This window comes from Apteryx mantelli, chromosome 2 (assembly GCF_036417845.1).
Source record: "Apteryx mantelli isolate bAptMan1 chromosome 2, bAptMan1.hap1, whole genome shotgun sequence".
Lineage (NCBI taxonomy): Eukaryota > Metazoa > Chordata > Aves > Apterygiformes > Apterygidae > Apteryx > Apteryx mantelli.
Genome location: NC_089979.1, coordinates 6043976 through 6068645, shown reverse-complemented (window position 1 = coordinate 6068645; position 24670 = coordinate 6043976). Strand labels below are relative to the sequence as shown.

The 24670-nt window shown below is 41.7% G+C and overlaps 1 protein-coding gene across 1 annotated transcript in view; it reads right to left on the bottom strand.

The window, feature by feature from the left end:
• COL22A1 (collagen type XXII alpha 1 chain) overlaps nt 1-24670 on the bottom strand; it is a 212210-nt gene that overhangs the window by 52824 nt on the left and 134716 nt on the right. The window contains exons 22-31 of the mRNA XM_067292265.1: nt 21332-21385; nt 11047-11100; nt 10637-10690; nt 9570-9623; nt 8264-8317; nt 7818-7853; nt 4979-5041; nt 3828-3881; nt 2070-2111; nt 72-104 (exon numbers count right to left, since the gene is read on the bottom strand). Coding sequence (XP_067148366.1) covers nt 72-104; nt 2070-2111; nt 3828-3881; nt 4979-5041; nt 7818-7853; nt 8264-8317; nt 9570-9623; nt 10637-10690; nt 11047-11100; nt 21332-21385 — 498 coding nt within the window. The remainder of the gene's footprint in view (nt 1-71; nt 105-2069; nt 2112-3827; nt 3882-4978; nt 5042-7817; nt 7854-8263; nt 8318-9569; nt 9624-10636; nt 10691-11046; nt 11101-21331; nt 21386-24670) is intronic.

The window sequence follows — 24670 nt, the reverse complement described above, 5'->3', positions numbered from 1 at the left end:
AAGGTGCTCTTTATGTACCAAATATAAAAGGCAAAAATCTAGAGGCCATGTTCATTAGAGATGTTACTTACAGGAATTCTGGGGTGGGGGGTAAAGAAGGCTGTCTGTAAAAGAAACCAAAGCGTTAGAAGCAGCACAGACAAAAGCATTCTCTATTTTCCTTGAAATGTAATAACTAGTATATTCTCCTTGTTATTATAGACTCCATGTTATCCATCTGTAGGTTTCTAAATGAGCACCTCAACATCATATCAGGCTGCTTAGGAGAAAAAAAAAAAAGCACAAACATCATTTACTAGAGTATTTGAAATACGAACTCAAAAATGTCCTGTGGGTCCAACCACTATGAGAAAACAAACTATGTTTAACTTTGAGCTACTGGCACTCTCCAGCTCACTTTTTCACTTGGAGCCATCTTCAGCATCATTAAACTTCCTGTTGTGGACCAAAATCAGGATAGTGAACAAAGACACAACTGAATCTGATGGGAATTGTGCTTTGCTGACTCCATGGCTGAGCTTGGCACGTTGTCTTTCTGCTTCATATCACTAACAAGATGTATACATCTCCACATGGCTGGTTATCTTAGGGATTACATAGTCACCCTCAAGGACTAACCACAAAAGAGGATCAAGTTTTGTCAACAGAGGCAGTATCTTTTATTAGGAACTGATAAAATAGGATAATCAGACAAGATTCAATCTCTGGTGAAATGACAATATGCTGAAACTGTCATCTATTTTTCCGGCTAAAATAGAAATTAGCCCTCCCTACAAACACAGGAAGCTTGAGCAGTCAGGCATATCTTCTTTACATCTAGCCATGTGGTGCCGTGTTTGTGAGCTGCCTTCTCCGCTTTGAGCAAGACAGATCTATCCTTGGTGGTGTGACTGGATTATTCTTGTGCAATACACACAGACTCTTCGCCGACAGTCGCAGAAAGCACCTTTTGGCACAGACTAAAGAACCAACTGACGGCAGGGAGGAAATTATAATACTTCCTCCACTGCTGCATGAAGGCCTGTAGGCCTTGGATGTTAGCCAGAAGACCTTAATTCAAACTCGCTCCATACTCGGCTAATGTGGCAGCTGTAACCAGCTGCTGCAAACAAAGCTGAAACGTGGATCTCTGCCATTTTCCGGAGGGTCTGTGACTGTGGGATCAGCCCTCCCGTTGTAATGAGAGGCCTGTTGCTCGTGCTTAGTGCAAGCTGGTTGTTCAGTTTGTGCTGGAGGGAACTGTGAAGTTTATGTATTTACATTCAGTGGATGCTGGTTTAATAGCCTGTAGTTAACTTTATTGTAATTACGTTCATGCTTTCCCAAAGGCAATCGTGCAGGCTTATTTCAAAAAACAATAAATGAATGTTTTCTTGGTCTTTTTTTATTAGCAGAAAGGGTGCGTGCAACCAGGTATGACTGCTTTGATTGTGTGTAGAATCCAGCGCTGAACCGAAATATCCAGGAATGGGTTCCAGCACTAAAGGGTGTCTCCGAGTCGACAGCACAACGTGCACTATATGTGACAGAGGCTCAGCAAGGCTAGAGCACCGCTGAGGCTGAATCCTCCCTTCCAGTGAGAACTGAAAACCTCCACTTTTCCTGGGAACAGGCAAATTGTTTCCCACAAAGTCAAGTTATTGCCCACTGGAATCTCTTCTCCATGAACCAGTTTCACTATGAGATCCCAGCTGGGAAAATCTAGTTCACCCTGGAAACTCTGTATCAGACAGCATGTAGCACATTAACATCTTCACTCACGATCTTCTTCAGACAGCTCCTACAGCTGCTTAAAAACCCACAAAATCCATTTAACTGCTATGACAAGGCAAAGGCATACAAAAGTCCTGTTTGCAAAGAGGAAGAAGAGGGCACAGCTTCACAAAAAATAAAAGATCAAATGCACCTTGATATTGCTTCTCTGAAGCTAATGGAGATACGCCCAGGGTAACTGGGTCCTGATGTTTCTGTAAAGTAGGGATCTTGAAAAGCCTTGATACTGAGGGATCTAGGTGGAAGAAGCATGATGCCTAGATTATTATTACAGTACAGAACACAATCTTACTTACTGTTCCAGGTAAGCCTGGTGGTCCAGGGGAACCCATATCACCCTAAAGAGAGAAGGAAAATAGTATAACCAAGGATATAAATTGATGCCCAAATAACACTCAACATCATTGGCAGGAAGATGTGACATTACCAGGTGAGATTTATTCAAATGACAACCTGTCAGTTCAGTGACATAAAAAATCCCCAGAGTGCCTTCTCTGATGGATGGAATTTTACCCACTGTTCTGGCCAGAATTTCTGCTGTCCTCATTTTGCTTCGTCCAAGATGCTTACTTTGCTGTCTTTATCACTTCACAGGTCAGTGAATTTCTAGTGTTATCCATCCACTGTAGGGGTTGTATTGTAATTTGCATTTTATGTTAAAGCTGATCAAAAATCTTGATTGAAAAACATATTCTTGTGAAACTTCTTTTGTGTATAGAAAAAAAAGTCTTTTTCATCAAAAATATGCTTTTCTCAATCCAGTTCCCTAATTTCTGAGTCAAAAATTAGACTATTGCTGGAGTATGTCGTGGGAGTTGTAGTTTGAGTTCCTTAGCTGCCAGTGACCTTCCTATGAGTTGTGCTCCACAGACAGTTTCACTCCCCATGACGCAGCAAAGCCAAGAACTACTAACAACACTAGTCAACCTTCCAGAGATAAAAGACTGGAGTGCCTCACTGAAGATGTCATTTCACCACTCATGAAAGAAGTACCACCTCCATAGATGGTAAAAGTTACTGGTAAACCTAGGGCTGATGTATCCTAGGAATAAGAGCAAAGGAAACAGTGTTGCCCAGAATGGAATAAAAAGGCAAAAAGAAGTTAGAAAGTCTTAATACGACAAGAAAAATCAAAATAAAGAAACAGCAAGCAGACTAAAGCTAGAAGGCAGGAGTAGAGCTGACTTGCCCAAAGCCAACTGAAAATTTACAATCAAATAGTTCTAGTCCCCTTTATCACCAGCTCTACATGACTGGAAGGACTGTTCCTTGCTTATGGAAGCCAAACCACGCAATTAGCTAGGTCTCATCCCAGAAAAGCCAGTCCTGCAGCATCCCAACCTGCCTGAAGAGGACCAGCTGCATGACCTGGCCAGAATCATGGTGAACAGCTCCCCAGAATTAGACTCCCACAGAAATCCAAGCCAGAAAAGGCTCCGATGATGATGGCAGAGAAAGACATCTGGTATCCACTTCCTGATGGCTGAGATTGCTGCATCGCCACTATACGCAGGGCAAATTTTTCATTATATAGCCACAAGCATCCGCAAGGTCAGTGCCTTAACTTCACCTTCATATTCACAGGGGTTGGATGGAAATTTTGGTGGAAGTCATCCTTGTCTAGTTCTCTTAGTTTCACCAAAATTAATGGTGCTGTGATGGCAGATGCCCAGACCATTCCTTAAATTATTGTACTATCACATTATAGGCAGGCATAGAAAAGTTCTTCAGAATTCCAGACTCATTTCTATCAGCCAGTTCTAGAATGAGCAAATGTTTGTTTTTCCTTGAATTAAAGCAACTTGAATTATTTCCTTGAATTAAAGACACTGCCCTTAGGTTTGATCAAACATTACTCCTTGCATTACCCAATAAATGATTGTCTCTATCCCACACACAGCTTTTTTTGCTGTTTCTTTGTAAGGCTCAGATAACAGACTTCTAATTATTTCTAATTCTCCTCAGAAATTCTCCTCTATCAGCTGCCCCACATCCCTTTGTTAACTCTTCTCCTCTCTTGTCTAAGGAGGGACATTTTTTATTTCTTGACTCACCTTTTCTCCTCTTTCACCCTTGAATCCAGGGAGGCCATCTTTTCCTTTTTCTCCCTAAAAGCATGTAAAAGAAAGCAGGAAATATGCACACTTTGATTTGATTGAATCAGTTCCACTACTGCGCTGCTACAATGACACTACAATATTTTACACTTTCAGATGATTTTACCTGTCCTCGAGATGCAGTGCAAGCAATTAAATAAAAGGATAGCAGTAGTAATTTTTTCCAGTTGAACAAAAGCGGCAGCAGAATGGGACTTACGACCCAAGAGGACATTCATACTATCTGTTTTGGTTATGTTAAAGAATTTCTGAATCATCTTCTCACTGGTGCCTATCTATCTACCTTGACTGTTCAGGGAACCTGGTGCCCTGAATGGTAAAAACTTAACAAGGATGATGTGAATACTCCTCAAAATGCATATACAACATGTATTTATCCTGTATTCAGACAGGAACTAGCTAACCTACATATCTATGATTTTATATATACAGAGAATATATTATATATTCTGTGTTCTACAATATATATAATATAGCAAGTCCAATGGTAGCACTTCAGTTGACTTTAGATCTTGCTAACCCTCAAGCTATGAGGCAACTGGCCTCATTCAGATGGCTCAAATTTCTGTCAAGCCCCTGGTCCGACTACTTCCCAGGGTGTACATGCCTCTGGAGGTCTGGAGCTAGCCAGCGGAAAGCAGTAGACATCAGAACTTGAGTGGAAGTTAGGCCATCAGAAAATGATCCAGCAGTCTGGTGTCTTCTCCAGGGTTCAGTGACAAGGGCCATTTGGGCTGGTTTTGGTTGTTGTTGTTTTTAACATTTTTTAATGTTCTTAAATCATGCAGGTGCTTCTGAAAATGAGGCCTAAAGAGAAATGCACCTCTTCTACTGCCTTGTGAACAATATGACGTCAATCATAACCTTCCGGGTTTAGGATAGACACTGCTCACTAGCATCTCCGTTGCAATTAGGAAAGATCATTAGGCAGTGCCATGTTAGAAGTAGTTGGTGAGCTTGCTGTATGTCAATGAGCTGCTCATCACAGCAATCACACCAAGAGAGAACATCATCTAGATATGTTCCAGAGAAGTCCTCCTGGCCCCAAACAGGCAAACAAAATCAAGTTGTGGCTCAAAGTCACTCACCCGATCGCCCTTCTCTCCTCTCAGTCCAGGTAAACCTTGGGAGCCAGGAAGACCCGCTTCACCCTGAAAGTGAGATAAAGCAGTGCATGAAATCTCGAAACATGCATCAAGCGCGGCTTCTGTTAGTAAACTTCATTAGTCTCAAACATAATTAAGAATAAAAAGGTACAATAATGGGCCAAATTCTTCTCTTGCCTGTCAATTAAAAAGCTATCAAGTCTGGTCCTCAGGGTACACTAATCTAGCCAGAGTGCCCCTAGGCTGGGAAGGATGAAGCATTGATTTAACTATCTGTCTCTCTGCACGGCTAATACTAGATTGCTAACTGTTCAGCACTCATAGCAATTGCAGATGGTTTCTTCTTGATACCTAGTTACAGTGATGCATATAGTCTATATTGCAGGCCAGGATCTGGTCCAGTGTTTTCACAGGATTGATTCTAGATGTAGTTTGCTGAGAGAGAACAGGATCTAGTTTGATTATGCGGTAATTTCTTTCTCTTGGGTAATCATGATTTAAAACAGCTGCTAAGACCTCTCCTTTTTGCCTTCACTCTGTTAACTGAGACCATGAAATTTAGGACAGGTTTTCTTTATGCTGCCTTGTAGCAATACCACACAAGCAAATAAGAGCAGCTAAAAATGAATTCTAACTTTTTCCCCCCTTTTTAAAAGATCTGGTCTAGTCTGGAGAGGCAAACACTGTGATGTACTAATATGCATAGTATAGATACTAACAGACAAGCAGATCTAGAATTTTCTGGATGTATTATTTCAAGTTTGGATGTCTTTCCATTTGAAACTTACCTTTGAGTTCCTGGTTTATAATGCTTGCTTTTGGAGTAATTACAATTTCTGCATAATGTGGTTTGTTCTAATTATATCAAGTATTCTCAAATTTAGTTCCAGGTTGACCCAGTTTGTTATTTGGGAGTAATCTTGTGGATTGCTATTTGTTATTATTTTGCTGTCTGTATCTGTAGCGCAATATCACAAAGGATTTCAGTCATGGCAGGACCCAATTTCACTAAGCATTGTACGAATACCCAACTAAGAGATGATAACCTCTGCTTTAAAGGCACTATCTTAGAAGCAGGGGAAAAGCAAAAACGTTACTATGATATAGGCACAATGTGCCTGCAGAAGAAATCAGGCAAGGGAATAAGATCTTGTGTCTTGGGTATAAGTGGTGTGTGGAGGATCTTGAAAGACAGTGGTAGCTGACAGCAATGGAGCAGTGGTTTATGAGAGCCACTACAGGATCCCAGCTGATGAGATCCCCGAGATCATGACAAGGGCAAACACATGGACTAACAATAAAGAAGAAAAAAAGAAGGATTTGGAGGATAAAAAAAACAGGTGGCCTAATTTTGATCTCTGGAAAGAGAAACAAAGTTTTAATCAGTTAGTACGAGCTCAAGGATAGGAAGATAATAAGAAACAGCCAACGTGGATTTGTCAAGAACTAATCATGTCAAACCCACCTACTTCCCTCCCTTGACAGAATAACTAAGCAGATAAGAGGAAGCATTTGTGTGATATACCTTGGCATCAGTAAGACATCTGATATAGGCTAACATGACACTCTCATTAGCAAACTACAGAAATACAGTGTAAAAGAAACATCTCTAGAGGAAGGTGTACAACTGAATTAAAAAACTGCATTAATACAGCTGTTACTAGCTGCTTCCTTTCAAACTCCAGGATATATGAAGTGAAGTCCTCTAAGGGTCTGGCACTATTCAATATTTTAATTTATGACTGAGGCGATAGAATAGAGAACATTTATAAAATGAGTCGAGAACACCATGCTATGGAGAGAGAGGCAAGTGTTTTGGAAGATAGGATTAGAATTCAAAACAGCCACGATGAATGAAAAACCTGTCAACAATTCCTAAAATTGAATGGGTATGGATAGGCTACCACAACTTACAAAAGCTGCTATATGAGACTCCTCACAGACACCTTCTTCCCCTATTCCCTCTAACTCCAGTTGGTGATACAGATGGTGCATGTCCTTTTTATTGCACAAGGCAGTATGTGAACAGAGGTCATGACCATTTTCCCATTTAATCTTCATAACAGAAGATTGGATTGAGACCAGTGAGAGTGAGAGAAAAAGAGGCACTGACACTCTTCCATGGCTTACATATTCTGTGTACTTCAACGTCCAAAGATATATCCCAAAGATATAAGACTTTCTTATACAGATTCCTCTTTCCACAGATTTTCATTCTGCAGTTGAAAAGTAGGCCTGTGGATGACATTAACACCTCTCGTTAGTGGCCCTGACTGGGCTCCAGACAGATGTGTGCTTTGGGAAATCCCAGAAGTTCCCCTTGTTCTTTGCTTAGCTCAGAAGTTATCTGATAAAACCCAAATCCATAAAGACTAAGATAGCTTTGTAACTTCTGAGAGTCAGTTGGGGTTATATTCTAGCAAGTATTCAAGACCTAGAAACAACAGTATCTCGCTTTGTATCATATAGTTACAAAAATTTCTCATCCTGCAGAACCAGAACCAGCACAAGCACCCTGGGCTAGTGTGAGGTATGAAGGGAGAAAAGGCACTTTTAAGCTATTGTATCTCCCTTTTCTTCCTTATCCACCAGGAACAAGATGACACAAAAAAAATTTGGATTTAACATTTTTTTTCTATGGACCTTTCACATTACTTTGTCCAGCCCTGAGTCTCATCCACTTATCCACTTCACCTTCAGTTGCAAAAGCAAATGACTTGCAGTTATCTTGTTATAGACAAATGGCTTTATTATTGCATGTGGTCACTTTATATTGCTCTGACAGGCAGGCCTGGCTGCTAAAACAATTTTTCCTACTCACCTGTTCACCAGTTTGGCCACGGCTCCCTGGTTCGCCCTGGAAAAACAAAAGCACAATGTCAATGCTGCACAGGACTGACACTTTTGTAAGAAAGCTTTATCGTTATCGCAGTGTGTCCCCTATTGTCATAACCCATGTTCTTCCACCTTTCCTTAAGCCACTGAAATTGGCCTCTTCATAGCTTGGGATCCCAGACCACAGGTATCTGGTGTAATTACCAGTCAGGTCTTTCTACACACTCAGACTAGAGAGAGAAGCATCAAACAGGGTTTGACCTCTTGAAACACCATGAACTGTGAAATCCAGAGGCTAACCCACATCCTCACTTCCTTTTATCCCTCCAAATTTACAGGAATCTTACTCAACTAACTTCAGTATATGGGAAATCAGAATCAGGTCTTGGCTCACTCAATGTTCACAGCAGACTATAAAATGAAAATACATACCTTGGGACCAGCTTTTCCAGGAAAGCCTTCCTCACCCTTCTCTCCTTGTTCTCCCTGAAGGGAACACAAGAAGTGAATATACAAACTCCTCTGACAGTACAGCATGTCTGCAGGCAACAGTGAGGAATTCCTTGACTCAGATATCCAGTAACAGCCTGAGCATGTAAATGGAGCCATATGACAGTACATTTCCTGAATTGTTTTTCCATTCTTGTAATATTTGTAGACACATCTCCAGCACTGATCACCCTACTGGAATAATTCTGGAATAACACAAAGTCAACCAGTGTTACATGAAAGATGTCCATAGAAAATTGAGTCCCAATTCTCCCAATGTCTTCTTTTTCCCAAGTTCCAGTTTCTCACTTTTATTCACCAAAAAATGGGAGTTGGGAACTCTGCTGGACCTGGGCTCAAGAACTCCCTAAAGTCACATGAGAGAGGCAAGCATAAATGTAGAGTGTTATTGGAGCAAATAAGGATAACGGTGTCCAACCATCAGAGGCAAGAAGACTACTGACTTACGCAGTTCAAGATAGATAGCAAATGGTTAAGAGCTGTCATCATTATTCCAACAGAGTGTCAGAATCCCCAAAGCCTAGCTTGGCCCCACACAGAAACAGCTCTTATACCCAACATATGGCACTTTTCCTTGATGCTTCATAGTGATGGCAACTCAACCAGAATCTCTCCTACCTCTAAATCTCCTATCTCTCTTCTCGAACTGCAGAGACAGCAGAACAGAGAACACTTTCTAAATCTGTCATTTGTAGAAGCTTTCAAGCAAGGCATAAGAGATAGGAAACAACAAAGAGCCATCCTTCTGTCATATGGATCCACAGAAGCCTTAGACGGATGGCATCTCTTCTTTCCAGCCCCTCAGGGAGGAAAGAAAAGAATGTCTTTGGGGCCTGCCACACTTCTTTCTTCTTATTCTTCTCTCATTTTTTTTGCAATTTGTGTCTTGGACAAATGCCTTTACTTGCCATTGTCACCAGCTTTCCTGGGTGACAGTAGAAGCTTCTCTGCAATGCTCAGATGTATTTGCCGAATAGGATATGAAGACTGGAATAAATTCTCTCACCCTTGACAAATTTCCAATCAACTTCATCTTCATAAAGTACTCGGTACAATTTAATCACGTCAGTGATTTGGCCCCTATTTCACCAGTGACTCAGAGATGTGGAATCCAGTGAGGAGGGTTCAGCTCTGGGGATCCACCACACTTTCGACTTACGCTCACTAGCTCACCTGGACAAGCTGCCCAGGTAACTAGCTTTATACCAGTGTATGTGGTGTCACTTGCCTTCTGACCCGGAAGTCCAGGAAGACCATTTAATCCATCTTTGCCAGGCAATCCCTAAATAAGAGAAAATTATCAGCTCTAAGGGCCTTTTCATTAAATCATTAATAGCAAGCTCAGCATAAGCACGTTCAGTTCATCCCTCTTGCCACTGACCTAAGTTTAAGAGAGGAAGAACCACCTCATGCATTTTCTTCTGATTTCTTCACTACTGTGATTCAAACTACACAAAACTTCTTGCAATGCACTTAGCCACTCGCCTCCTTTTCCAGTATCCCAGTTTTGGTAAATGACCACTGGAGGTCAGTGTTGTTACAGAAAAACAATATAAAAGTCAGGTACTGTGGATTTCTAAATAACTTTAAAGAGTACATTTTTATTTATCATTCACTGTAAGTCTCTATTCTCTGTAGCTATAAAGATTTTTAAAGTCTATTTCTCCTTTTAAATGTCAGTAATTTATTATACAATACACAGACTCATAAATTATACAATACCTACAATACATAGAGACCAAATCATTTGGCAAGATAAGAATTAAAATGACTCTGTAATGCATATAAAACAGTGAGAAAAAGTTTTGTCCCCTTTCCAAGTGTCAGTCAATCACTGAACATTAGAGGCTGTAGGTGGCACTTCTTAATACTAAGTATATATTATAATTCATCTTTATTGACTTTAACAGCCAACAGAAATTGCTATGCCCTCCTAAATCTGAGATCTTTGTTTCAGCTCTTAGGCCTGATGCAGGAAACTACAGGTATGGAAGAACAATGTCTTGCCAGATGCAAAATGATTTTTGAAAAACAGCTTATAAAGAAAGTGTCATAGTCCAAGTGCATAGGAATAGCGGAGATGCATTTGGTCAGTGCTGGTATATTAACAAATTATTGCTTATGAAAGGTGTCAGATTCTAATATTTACATTAAAGGAGAGAGTGCTGTAGCCAGCATTGAAACCTTGCATGCAGACAAGGTGCAGGAAAGGGAGCACAGACTTGTACTCTAGAAGTAAAGTATCTGAAGGCACAGAGAGTCTGGAGGCCATGGAAGTGGTCCCTCAAAACTTACAGCTGGTCCTGGCGGTCCGGTTTTACCAGCAACACCGATCTCTCCTGGCAGTCCCTGAAAAACGAAGCCGGCACAGAGAACGATCAGCATTTCTGCCCTTTACAGTCGCCTCTTTGGAGGCTGCTGTTTTCCATTCAAATGCAATTCCCCCTTCCCCAGCAGGCCGTTCTCTGCCGCGGGGAGTCCCACAGACATCGATCCATCCCCAGGTGGCACTGATGCAGATCCAACATTTGGTGCAGAGAAGCTGTCCCCTAAGGCCAGCTGTGGCTTTTCAGCGAGAAAGTACAAGAGAAAACATACAATGCCAGAGGCTTTGGCTTGGTTCTCACCGAAATCCATGACCTACTTCTCCCCAACTGCTTCTTCTCTCCTTGATATAAAACAAAGAAACAAGCCTGTTTTCTTACTGGTGCTCCAGGAGGTCCAAGGGGTCCAGCAATGCCCGGCGGCCCTGGAGGTCCCTACAAGGGAAGAAGCAAAAACGGTTTATAAGACCTACAGACAGAGGCTGAAAGCCTCAGGTCCTGCTCACTGAAGACCATTCTGATGAGCACCAGCATTGATCTTTATTTCAACAGCTTCTGTCCAAAAATGGAGAGATGCCAAAGCATGCTCCCAGGGAACTGGACTCACAAGCAGAGCAGAAGCACCTGCTTTCTGCAGGCAGCTGTGTAAGCTACTAATTTCTACCCCTGAGAGGTGAACTCCATCCTCAGCTCCAGACAAGGGATGAAGGAGTTGAAGGCAATCAGCGGTAGCGTACAATGCAAAGCTTGTCCAGTGGAACCTCTTGTGGCATCCAGCCTAATTTCATCTTGATTAATGTTATTTCTCTCTGAACAATTTACCTCTGCAAAATGATCTCTGAAGTAATGAATGGAGTAGGCTTGTGGTTTGGGTTTATCTGTTTGTTTATTTTGGAGGGTAAATATGAATCCATCTGTGTGCCTTCATCTAATGAAAAATGATGTAGTGGCTCGGGGGGTTAAAAGAAACACTCCACAATTTTAACACTCTATGTTAACCTTGTTGACAGTAAAAGGTCCTCACAAACTCACATCTCAGTGCATAAATTCAATTGAAAATGTCCCAACAGTCTTTCTTACTCATCTCCAGGCAGCATAACATTGCTTGTGGTATGCCAGTCTTTTTTTTCTAATCTAATTTTGAGTCACACAATAGGGATTCAACTGTTTCTCTTGGGAAAATATTCTCTCAATAGCCATCACTTTTTCAGAGAGATTCATTTCTGAGTGTCGGGCAGATTGTTTACTTTGAGTTCCTAGAAAAAAAAACGTTTCCATATTTGACAGATCTCAACAGGTTGCCTGAGATTCAGAGGTGTTTGTTACCTTCAGCTTCCACTGAAGACAAGATGGGATTTCCCCTCTACTCAAAATGAAGGACATGTTCATGTATTGTTTGGATCAGGACTTAAGCAAACAGCATAAGGATGGATACATGACTGAGCTGAAGTTTTACCCTGCCTCTCTCTTTCTACCTTCCTAACATCATGATTTCATTCATTTTCAGTTTCCAGCATAGAGGGAGTTCTGATATCTGTACTTCAAAGAAAAAAAAATGTATAAGGAATTAAAGCTGAACAGATACAAAATGGAAAACAGCAGGTCAGCATTTTCCCTGCTAGACCTGTGTCACTATTCAATATCACAAGTCACACCTTTTTTGATTGTGGTATTACAGCTCAATTACAGGATCAATATTAGTATTTTATTTTTAAAGCAAAAAGGTAGTTGAAGAAGAGAAGAAAGTGATGTAAATAAGGAAGGATAAGGAGACTTTTTGTGGCATGGTTTAACAGAGAAGGTAGTGGATAAGCAATCATTTTAGAATATGCCTGGAAAAAATGGCTAGAAGAGAAAACAGCTTCTCACCAATAGATGGGGCAAAGCAACCAAAAAAGGAACCTGCAGATGCACTTGACATATATTGCCTATAATCTGCTTTTCATTGCGACTGGGTTACAATAAACATGGAATCATTCCACCACCACCATTATTATTTAGAGTGCCTCAATTATGTACACAACTCAAAAATCACCAGAAAAACATGCCTTGGAACATCCTGACGCTGCTGACATAACTCCTGGGGAGTCACACATCTACTTCTGAGAACCGGGGTATCACTGCCATTACAGGAGGGTGCCGCAGTTAAGGAGCTCTAGCCCCACCAGGAGAAATCTCAGCAGGCCCATCCATCACTTAAAAAAGGCTTTCTCATTCAAAGAAAGGAATCAAGCTCCAAGAGCAACAGTCCAAATTAGCCCAGCACTAGAAAAAATACCACGCGCCGCTGACACAGCCAAAGGACAACTCCAGAGAGGCACTCGGAGTCAGGGAAGCCAGTTGCTGGCATGAAAAAAGGCAGCACCCTTGTACATATATCAAGGCAGAAGAAGGCAGGAGGATTAGTGTCAGGTTTCATGTGATTGGAGAAGAGAGGAAAGGGTCAAGGATGGATGAGCATCAGCTGCCCGGGATTGTGGAAGTCCTGGTCAACCCTACTGTAGCCTTACAAGGACAGTACTGCTGAGACCTACAGAAGGTCTGTGCTCCATGGAGAGGTTGCCATGAGGAGCGGGTGCAGTACTGGGAAAGAAGGCAAAGGACAGCCTGATGGCAGAGGGACTGCTTGGACAGAGATGAGAATGGGACAAGGCCACCAAAGGGGTGTTTAAACTTGTAGGGGCAGCAGTATACTTTCAGTATACAGTATATTTTCACATACACAACTCAGGGGCTAACTTTAGAAAAATGATGACAGACTGATTCAGCAGCAAAATGGATTATACTTATCTACAGGAAAGATAAAGCGAAAAATTTACCTTTACTGATCTTTTCTGGTTTCTTCCTAGTAGCTTAGTTTTGTTCTTTCTCTCTCTCAGTAACTCCCCCCCACGCCTCCCCACCATCGCATACGAATTCCGCATGACCTTATAACAGGCAGCTTCCACGAAGGGCCGAGAAATCTGTCTGATACCCAGCCATCTCCAGAAAGGGTAAGCTATGCTTTACGTAAGGGTGCAAATTATTTTAGAGGATGGATTATATTATTTCTATTTAATGGTATCTCCCTTGACTTCTTCCTGCTTTACATGAATTACCAGCTCATTCTGACTTCTGTAACAATAGCATCTAGCAGTAATTAATAAGGAACATAGACGCTGTCATACTACAGCAAACCTCAGCCTGTACCCAGTCTCAGCCTGAGCATCTCCAGAGTATAATGCAAGTTATCCCATAAATACAGACATGGATCGATCTGCCCCAAAAGAGAAGTCTCAGTCCAGCATCTAACAGTAACCACTATGATCCCTGAACAAGACATGAGGTTCCACATCCTCCTTGTCCAAACTATTTTTCCTAGTAACTCTGGATATTCTTGCTATCCAAGACAATTTCTAACTGCTCTCTGAAACTGGACCACAAAAAACCTTATGCAACCATAAGTACTGAAATGGAAGCACACTTGCTCATACCCACTAATAATTCAGTTTTATTGTTTCCTGTGAGAGCCATCATAAGGGATGTTATACCCAGGGCTGGTTTACCCCATCAGGTGCACACATGCACCGTCAACAAAGTTACATCCACTGATGGAGAGCTATTCAAGATGGACTTAGAGCAGTTTTATATGATGAGTATACTTGGGATGCCAAGTATCCCTGGGAGATGCACAGGATGCTGTCAGCCTGGCCCAGTTGGCTGTATATACCAATACATCTATTGCTCCTACTGGATTTATTGCCTTCTGCAGCCAGGGCTGCACCAACTGACTGGGACCCAGAGAAATAAAAAGGCATGGTCACATGAAAGCTGCAGAAATGCATCATACCACATAAAAGTCCTTTATAGAGCCTTCCCTTTTGCCAGACTGTTCAGAGCAAATCAGTCTGGTTTGCATAAAAATTCCTGGGTTTTGCCCCTTCTCCTGACCTCTGCCTGTCCTCAGAAACTGAGAACACTTCAGAGCAGGGATTCCCTAAGTATTTAGAAGGGACCTAACTCACTGACAGCATTTATTAATGATTAAAAAAAAAAAAAACAGCAGCAGCAGCAGCAGCAGCCTGTAGTGCTTTGCCCCAAAATCTCACACCATCTGTTTTCTACAATTCCCTTTTGTCACTGAATCCAGATTAAAGTACCTGATTTTACTGATCATGCTTTTCAGTGATCATTCAACAAATTACAGAGCTCAGAAGCCCTGCCCTCAGTCTAGTCTCCAGTGCGGTCCCTTAAAAACCCTGATTAAGGAAAGAAAAAAAAAAAAAGCGCTTCTTCTGGATTTTTATCTCTTCTCTCCATAATCATGTTGTCTTTACATGCTGTTTTTCATCAGTGTCACAATTCTATCCAGTCCATGACATCCCCAAATAAATTTTCCCTTATTAATTAAAATTAGGTTGCTGGTTTGCATTTAGGCTCAAAACCAAGCAGATCACAGCACACGAGAACGCAGGACGAAGACGGGAAACCTGCACTCCATTCCCTACTCTGCCTGTATAATTCCTTAGGCAGCCTTACGGTAAATTAACCTGGCTGTGCCTCGGTTTTCCTACCTTTCAATGTGGTGAAATCTCAGAAGGGCTTTGTGAGGTTAAAGTATCGTACGTACAGTGATATACTGCACACACACACAAATCCCACGGCTGGTAAAGATTCTGATCGGTGCTTCCTACATGCTGAAGCTAAAACCAACATATAAAACATTTCATTCTCTAATATAGGAGTACATAAACTCAGTTTGGAAAACAACTGTAAAACAGGGATGTTTTATCAAAATGTTTAAAATGTTTTCAAACTGTTATTTTTAAACATTTTGAATGTTCAATAAAATCCAGATATCTGTGGGAAAGTGTGTAGGGACATGTGTGGGGGGAGGACAACTCTACAAAACATTTGGGGGGGGGAAGGTTGGGCTTATGTTGCATCCAGCTCCATTCCTAAGCTGAAGAAATGCAGGGACAGTTCTCAGAAAAGAAATCTGAAACTCTCGATATTAGAGGAACAGCTGTTTCTGTCTTCCAGGAACCACTAAAGGATGCTCTCTTCCAATGCATACCCCACTTCAAAGATGGGCTGGGAAAGGCAGATTCAGGATCTGCACTCCCTAAGGATGCTCTGAAAAGGAACAAAAACCTTTGTTTGTGACTACAACAGTAGGTCTTTTGGCCCAAATCTCTTTTCCATGAAAGAAAGGAAAGCTATGTTTTAAGGGGAGATGAACAAATGACATTCTAAGACAGAAATTGAAGCCTGATGGTTTTTCCAGATACCTGCCTCTGGAGGCAAAGCTTGCACAGATGTCTCTTCTGTATGTTATTCCATGCGAATGCCTGGATCTTCTTGCACTATGTAAAAGGATTAGATAAGTGGGCCAGGTGTTTTAGGCAGTGCGTCAGTCTGAATGAGAAGAACCTCCGGGACAGGCAGAACATCCTGTCTGCTGCCATAACGTTAAGAAAATGCACAACCACCGTACTGACAGGCTGTTCCCCCTTCAGTGTCTGTGCTTGTCTCCACCACAAAACCAACTGCTCCCTGCAGTTTCACCTGCCGGGAAGTCCCCACAGATCCTTCCGGTTGGCTTCTCTCTTTATTTGCTCTTCTCCCCCACCAGACATGAGGACTCAGCTGCTGCAGCCACTTTTAGGGAGCAGTCCATGCGTCTCACTCTATTTCACTTGCTATACCAGCTCTCCATCTCTCCTCTGCTGTATCTGAATGGTCTCTGAGATCAGGTCCTCAGATCTATTCTTCATTTCTCACCCCACATACTACCATATCCACCACCACAACGCCTCTGAATTATTTTCAGTAATGCTGCATTAGAGCATTATATGGCTCTCTGCTTAAATCCTGCCTCATAAACCAAGAGAAAGATGAGAGGATATAGAAAAAGGCTGTTGCTGGTGACACTGAAAAGCAAGAGCGTAAGGAGCCAACAGATCTGAATATCTGCCTATGATGCACGCTTTATATTCATCTTTAGTGATAGTGTCATAACTCATAAATGTATTATGTCTCCAGTTATTACACCAGGTGGCATTATAATTGGAGTACCAACATTATTTTAGGAAATAAAGTGTTTTGAACAGAAAAATTCTCTGAACTGACTGACTTTCCTGCTCCACAAGAGTCCGGAGTAAAGTTGACTTTGTACATAGCAGTGTCTCCAGGAGAATTTCTTGTTTTCAGTGCAAGGTAGTATTTGTTTAATTTTTCCACTTAGGGTAAGATGTGGACATGATCTCTTTTGTCTGCAGAGGAAGATTTATTTCACTATTCACTTTCTTTGAATCATTTTACGGAGTCAGTGCAGCAAATGAGAAAAAAAAAAAAGACCTTCCTTACGGTCTTTTGTTTCAATACTATTAGTGATCTGCACCATTGAAGTCTTGCTTTTCTTTATTTTGTTAAAAGTATAGATCTTATTAAAGATAGCTCTGAGCAGTATCTTCCAGTTTCAAGCAGCACGGGCATAGTTTGAATTTAATCTGAGTTTTGCAGTGGGGGCTTGTATCTTTTTGTACATTTCACAGCATTAACTTGCATTATAAAAAGGATTTTACGACACCATGCATTTCAGAGGATACCATTTATATCTTCTGAGTTACTTAAGAAAAGCTGAACTAGAGCTTACACTCTATGGATGAGTCTAAACTAATTAAATCACTACCAGCCACTATCATAAAAGGTACAGCTTGTACCAGCCTCTTTCACAGGTCTTAGTTATACCACCAGGTTATCCAGCATAAGGCAAGCTGTGTAACAGCCTCTGTGGCCCAAAGACATCACAACTGTGAGGAACAGCATTTTCCCTTAAAACTCAAAGAGTTTTGAGTTCTGCTTTGCTTCTCCACTGCTGGAGAGAGCTCATACCTGCTCAGACAGTGGAGTCTAGAGAGCCTTTGAGCTGAGCAGCTGTAAGTATCTGCTTTAGGGAGAGCTCAACAGCTTTCCAGGCTCCATTAACTGGATCTTCATCAACTATAACGGGAGCTTGGACGCCCGTGTGCCCACACATTGACTGCTATGGAAATCTACTTGTATCTGGAGCTGAATCCCAGCCCTGGTAGTTCAGTGATTCAGCTCAGACTGTCCGAGCCCTTGTGTAGTACCAGGCGATGAGCCCCCATCTCTGCTGAGCCTGTGAACGTAGCCTTGACCACTAACTGAGCATAAGGTGCCCAAATCTCCTTTCACCTCACAATATCCCTTCCTGCCTAGAAAAACACTTGCAGTAGCACCTCATCACCTGCCTTCAGCCCCTTCTTCAAATGCTCTTCCTCTCAACAGATGATGGGATAGACAAGGTGCACCAAGATCTTTGGTGACCGTGCAGAAACACAGAGCTTCATTGTTTCCCATGCTTAGAATCCATCCATTTCAACTAAAAACACTTTACAGAAATGCCCATTTTTCGGTCTGCATTTGAACAGCCTACTGCAACAGAAGTTTGGCCTTTGATTAAGGTTCCTAGAAACTAAAATAATACAAACAAATAACAACATAAAGACATTATGGGCTCAGATGTGTGTGTCCTTGCTGCAGGAAATTCATTCATATCCAGAGGGGAAATAAGCTCCAGCCTCTCTATTCTGTCATTAATGATGTTGCAAGATGCACCATTTCTAAAGGCCACTGAAAGTAAATGTTCATTTTTGAGGGTGGTGACTGAACAACGCTGGAGCAAATAAGCACATGCAGTGGCTCATTATCCCAGCTGATTTAGGAAAAAACAAACAAACCATTTTTGAATTAAAATTTAGGTTGGATTGGGGTATATAAGGAGGGAGGCAAAAATAGTGCTGCCCTATTGTCTCAAAACATGCCCAGATTATCTGAGAAGCTATCTCCAGCTCTTTCTGAGAGTGCCACAGGATCTGTCTGCTCTACTGGAATGGTCACCAGCTTCATAGTCAGCCAAGAGAGGAACTGCTGCTCCAGAATTTGCCACTTAAATTAACTCTCAAATATAAACACATCCAGGCAATGGCTCATCAAGACTCAAACACATATCTTCTGACCCCACCCCAGAGCAGTGCTCAGGAGGATTCCCCCTGCACAGCTGGCTGCTTCTTCTGCAGCTTCTCACTGGGATCGGTGTGATGGGAACAGTTTTCGCTGACAAAGCCCCGCAACCACTGAAGGCCTGTGTACACCCAGGCACTTGGTGCCGCGATCCACCTCTGCTCTTCTGTAGGAGGTAGGCTTTCCTATCACGTCTCTAGAAAATGCAGCATCTGTCTGAAGGTGCTGAGGAACCTGTGTCTGTGTCACAGCAATGAGGAGGACAGGCCATCCTGTCCTAAAACTTTTCAGGGTATAAAGAATAGAGAATTGGGGGTAAGGATCAGTTGGCATCTTTTCATGGCCATTTCTGAGTATTTCAGCAACAACATGACTTATACAACTCCTATCTCCATTCCTTCCTTCTGCCTGCACAGTTATTAATGGGTCAGACATATCAGAAAACAAAAATACATTTAAATTTAAAATAACAGAGGGAAATGAGGTTATTTTAGTGTCCTAATCTAGATTATATATGGCCTAAAATAAGTTGGCTCTAAACACCATGGAGATGGCACAGGAACAGGTGACACAAACTTCCTTAAAACCCTGAGAAGAATATCTGTGTAAGTACAACATAAGAAAACCATTTTTCTTCTTGAATATTTTCTGGGCAAATCCAAACAATAAAATAGAAATGCTGATTAAGTGCTTAGAAAACCTAGGGTCACAAAAACTGCTGTTAAGCTGTAAATTATTTTTGTCACAACCTAAATGTAAGCACTTTCTCCAAACAGAAATACAAAGATCTGCAGCAATATGCCCAGGACAGGGTGCCACTGCAGGAATATGAACAATATTTTTCCATTCTTAAATTTAGGTTGGAGGAACAGACAATGTAAGAATCCCTTGATGCGGCTAGGGTAGTATCCAGTTTTAATTAACATAAAATTTGCAAGCTTTATTTAGCTTATCCTGAAAGGAAGACTACTTATTGCTAAGTCAGTAGTTTTCTCAGATACATGCATAAAATTGCTGATACATGCACATACATATATTTTCTAAAAGTCACAGAGAACCTGAGCTGACTAAATATGGTGATGTTTGGGTAGATACAGTCAGATATCTCAGAATTAATCAATACAGAGGAACCTTTCCCCCAAAGCAAGGAAAATCTTCTCCCAATGACATATATTTGGCCATTTGGGGGGACTTTTTAATACTATACTGAGAAAAAACAAATCTAAAATTCATTGGAAAATACAGTCTTCATTCCTCTTGAAGGCTGCTGATGAAATACTTTCGAGCCAGATGCTGCAGCAAAGGAAGACATGTAAACCAGTATCAAGCAGTGTTGCACAGGGCAACGTTCCCAGTTGGACACAAGGGCCTTCATCTGCCCAGAACTGCAAACCACTGGATTTCCTCTCTGATGACTTCAGCAGACATGTGAACAGCTCCTTACAAAACGTCTGCAAGAAAACCTGTTTCTAGATCATGTTTCCTAGTTACAAGAACATAGCTTGCCAGAGGAAACAAATGAAAAATCAGCTAGAAAAAGCATCTGCTGTCTAGCAGTTTGTCATGTTTATTGCACACATCACCAACGGCTGTAGAAATGGAGAGAAATGGAGATCCTGCCATTTCTTCCCAAAGCTTAACTGATTATTCAAACAAAATCCTAAAATCTAAGATTAACAAATTTCTTATTGAAAAGGGAATGAGGAACTACTCAGTCTTCTCCTGAGTGGTCAGCCTAAAATGAGGCTGTGTCTTTCCTGCTTGAGGACACTCCCAAAGATATTTTTCTTATTGTAGGAGATCACCCTACAGAAGTGACCAGGGTCAGTTGAAACTGGCTACAAAGAGCAAGAAACAAAGCCATAGGCAAGCGTCAATGTTACTACCCAACAGGACAGCATGGGTTGCTCCCAGCTAGAGCCAAATTCTCTTTGATGGTACACAACATGCACAGCACTGTTTAGCCCTCATGAAGTTGCAGATGGTGCAACTTGGAGCATTATCTAGGCAAAAAAAGGGGGCTCCGAGATCATTAACTTAAGAGATCGTCCTTCACTTGGAGAATAATCATTTAGCTGTAAGCCCCTGCCTCTACCTTCGTTAGCTAGCCAGCTCCCAACCTGCTCTAACTAGTAGAAATGTAAGCATCAAAGCCACAGAAACAAACTCGTGCTCCAAGCAGCGTGCTTTCTGAATAGCAAATACCTTTTAAATTGTTTCTTCCCTCAAGACTACAGCACAAAAGCTATATCTGCAATTGCCAATTCACACAGCCAATAATTAGCTGAGACGCTGCCCTCAATATTACAAAACACAAATCATTCTCTCTGCAACGATACTGCTCTGTACACAAGCAAGGGGAAAATCACATACAAAACACCTCCTTATGTTCCTGTTCAAAGTCACTGAAAACCTGTGGAAGGTAAAAGGAATGATTGCCAGACAGGCAGATTCTTCTCTCACTCATACTGGGATAAATCAGTATGGATATTAAAGGAGAAACATCATCTTTAGAAGTGTTATGATGAGAAGACAGCCACTGCATGCTACATTGCAGTTCCAAGTCACCTGTTGCCACAAAAAAATGTTTTTTTCCACATATTATTCCAGTCATATGAAAATGAAGAAAACCACTTACCTGAGGTCCAAGCAGACCACCGATTCCCGGGAATCCAGGTTCCCCCTTCTTACCCTGTGTGTTCAACAGAAAAGAAAATTACTGAGACTTTCCAAAGTCTTTTACTCAAACACAGGTAAATCAGCATAACATGGGTACACACTAAATACACAGATATGCTAGAAAAGGAGGCAGCAGACGGTTTGGATGTGCAGCTCCACCTGTCTACCCATCTCTGAATTGTGATAATATTGCACCCTGTAATCCAGAGTCCGCTCCTGCAAACAGCACAAGAATGTCCAGACAACTGTGCTCACGTCTTCAAGGAGACTCATCTCTGGGGACCTATGAAAGAACCCGAAGGAGACCTCTTAGCCATAATACAACGACCAGGAAATCATGTTTATTTTTGTAGCCACAAAGGGTACCGGCACACAAGTGGAAGTGGGCCAAAGTATTGGGAGTGCCCATTGCCATCACCCCAGACATGCTCCCAGGACATGGATGATGCTCCGCACCACTACTTCCCTGCAGAGCTGCCTGCAGTGTTTGGGAATTTGCTCGGTTTCTTCTCCAGACCTGAAGCAACTGATGGGAATGCAGCGATTAAACCCAACTCGGAGACAGTAACAACCAAAAGAAAGGCACTGACAGCGTGAAACAGTGAAATGGGGTTAGACTGCCATCAGCAGTGAGTCAGGGCCCACTCTTGCAGTAACTTTGCTCCAGCCCGCTTCCACCATGAATTTTCTGTTTTCAAGCACGAAAGAGTTCATTGCTTTGAAACCACACCCCAAAAAAATCAACCTAGCTTATAAAGTTTTTAATAAAAATTCAGTTTACAAAATAAAATCTCGAGTGTTTTTCAGTGACGTACCAGAAACATGAGTTGTGAAAGCCTTAGACTATTTCACTAATTTTTATTACAGACATTGGCCTGTGTTGCTAACATGTCACATTCCCTGCCTGTTCTCCAGAGCTGTGCACCAGTCACGTGCTCCACCACCCCAGCACTGGCTGCACTTTCACCACATTGCCCTTGTGTAATATGCTGCACTCCATGAAACCCCTCTTGAATTGGAAGTTGCTCTTGGAAATAAAACACCCTCTTATTTTTGTTGCATACAACACCCCAAAAGCCTAATAAAACAAAAGAACCTTCCAGCATGAATGTCTGTTAAAATAATACATTCTTTTTATTTTTAAAAAGGACTTGTGTGTTGAATATAATTTTACTGGCCCTCTTTGGCCAGATGTGTGCAGCTGCTGCAGGGCTCTTTCAGCTAGACCGGCTGGGTTTTCCGACTCCTGCCTTTTCTTTCTTTGAGTTTCGGCAAGCGTGTGAGAAGGAAGGGAGGTGGAGGTTGGTGTTGCTGAAAGAAAGCTTGGTGACACTTCAGAAATGTCATGAGCTGGATGCATACGTAAGCAGAATGGGTCACAGCCACCCAAGCATGAGCACCAAGAGGCCGGAGGGCTTATAATCATCCTACCTCAGGTCACGCCTGGGACATAAGAACTCGGGTGCATGGATGAATATAAAAGATTCACACTCTCCAAGCCAGAAACCATGAATACATGAAGTATTTCTAACTAGAGGTGAGATCATCACCAATGAACAGAGCTCACTGACTCCTCTGCAAGCAAGAAAACTTCCTCCAGAGGAACCAAAGAGATCCCCCCCAGGCCAAGGGAAGCATAAGCCAGGATCTGCAGGGCACCCTTGAGAAAAGTGCACCCACGTGAATATGGTGGCACTGGCATTCACCACAGGTTTGACCTCAAATAGTTCACAGTGAAAATGTCCTACATGAGAGAAAGAGGAAGACTTCATGGAAAAAGGATGTCTGAAACACCGGAGTGAAGACAAGGTTGATTTGTTTCTCAGCTTGCCAGCTGACTTGCTGTATGACTTTGGGCAAGTCACATATTTTGTGACTCAGCTTTCTACTTGTAAAAATAACCTATCCTTCCCTGAGGTGCAATAAATACTGAATCATTTATACTTCTGAGATTGTTAGTAATACACTAGGAGGGCACCAGAGAAGTCTCATAAGCATCACAGAGAGGGAAGTGGTTTTCTTCCCTCATTTCTACTTCGCACCCAAACTGATTTTCTTTTTAAAAACATATTATAATTAAGCAAGTTTTATGTGAAAGCAAGTTTTATGTGACTGATGATGTGATTTGTCATACAGATATGTAAGAATCATATATTTTTCCCATTATTTTCCTTTACTGAATTATCCAGAAACAATCCATGGGATTCCTGTTGCCTTAAAAAAGTGAAACAGCTAAAACACAAATGAGCAGTCACATTTTCCCTGACTTTGACTCAGTTTAGTTAGTTAGAGTGTTAGAATCTGATCTTTTTTCTTATTTCTCTCATAATAAAAATAGCAGAGGAATTTAAGGTGGGAATTAAAAGAGTGGTCATGAGGGCCTTGTTTGTCAGAAGGAGCTTACACAGTCACCTTCAGGACGCTGGTATCAGCAAGAATATGCATTTAATACTAAAGTATATGCAGTACTATTCATGAGTGCTCCTGCTCCTACTTTTTCAACATCCATCACTTCTTTGCTTGTTCAAAGCCAAAAAAAAGCCCATTATTAACTGCTAAGACTCATGTCATCACATGAATCAGCATTTGTTTTCTAAATCACAATATTTATTTTGCTATCTGCTAAGGAAAATATAACCATGCAAGGGATCCTATTAAAATACTTGTTTAAATAAATAAATCAGCATATGAATACAGAAAGGCTAGCTTAGTGCTTAAAAAGGGCGCCCAGTTCATTTTTTCACTGCCCTTCAGCATCAAACCACACTTTTTTTCAGCAGTAATGGAGTAAAATGCCTGGGAATGAAAAAAAAATTGTTCAAATGGGTTGAGACACAGCTACACAGCAATGAAAGCCATAAACTGCATCCCACATCCTTCCTCTGTCTCAGCACAGGATGTGCCAAGTGACTGCAGGAGTCCTGGGTGTCCGGAGCATGGTGTGCACGGCACACAAGGAAACGAGTACAACTGCATGCAAGGGGCCCACCACAGCACGTTTCCTACCAACGTGGGATCCATCCGTTAAGCCGGCAGTTTCCACACCTACAACCTTGATGCCAGCATGCAATGCATTATTACAGCTTCCTTCTCACCCCACCAATCTTGTTGGTCACTAGGGTATTTGCAACCCACTTTGTACCCCCCATCGCAATGTGTGCAAGTCTCCTCCGGCTCCGTTTAGAGACACTAGCTCAGAGATAAAGGTAGTGTGCATTAGAGGAACCTGATGTAAACACCTTTTATAACCCTTTGAAGGAGCATAATGGAATTAGCTTCCTCAGTCATCCCCCTAAAT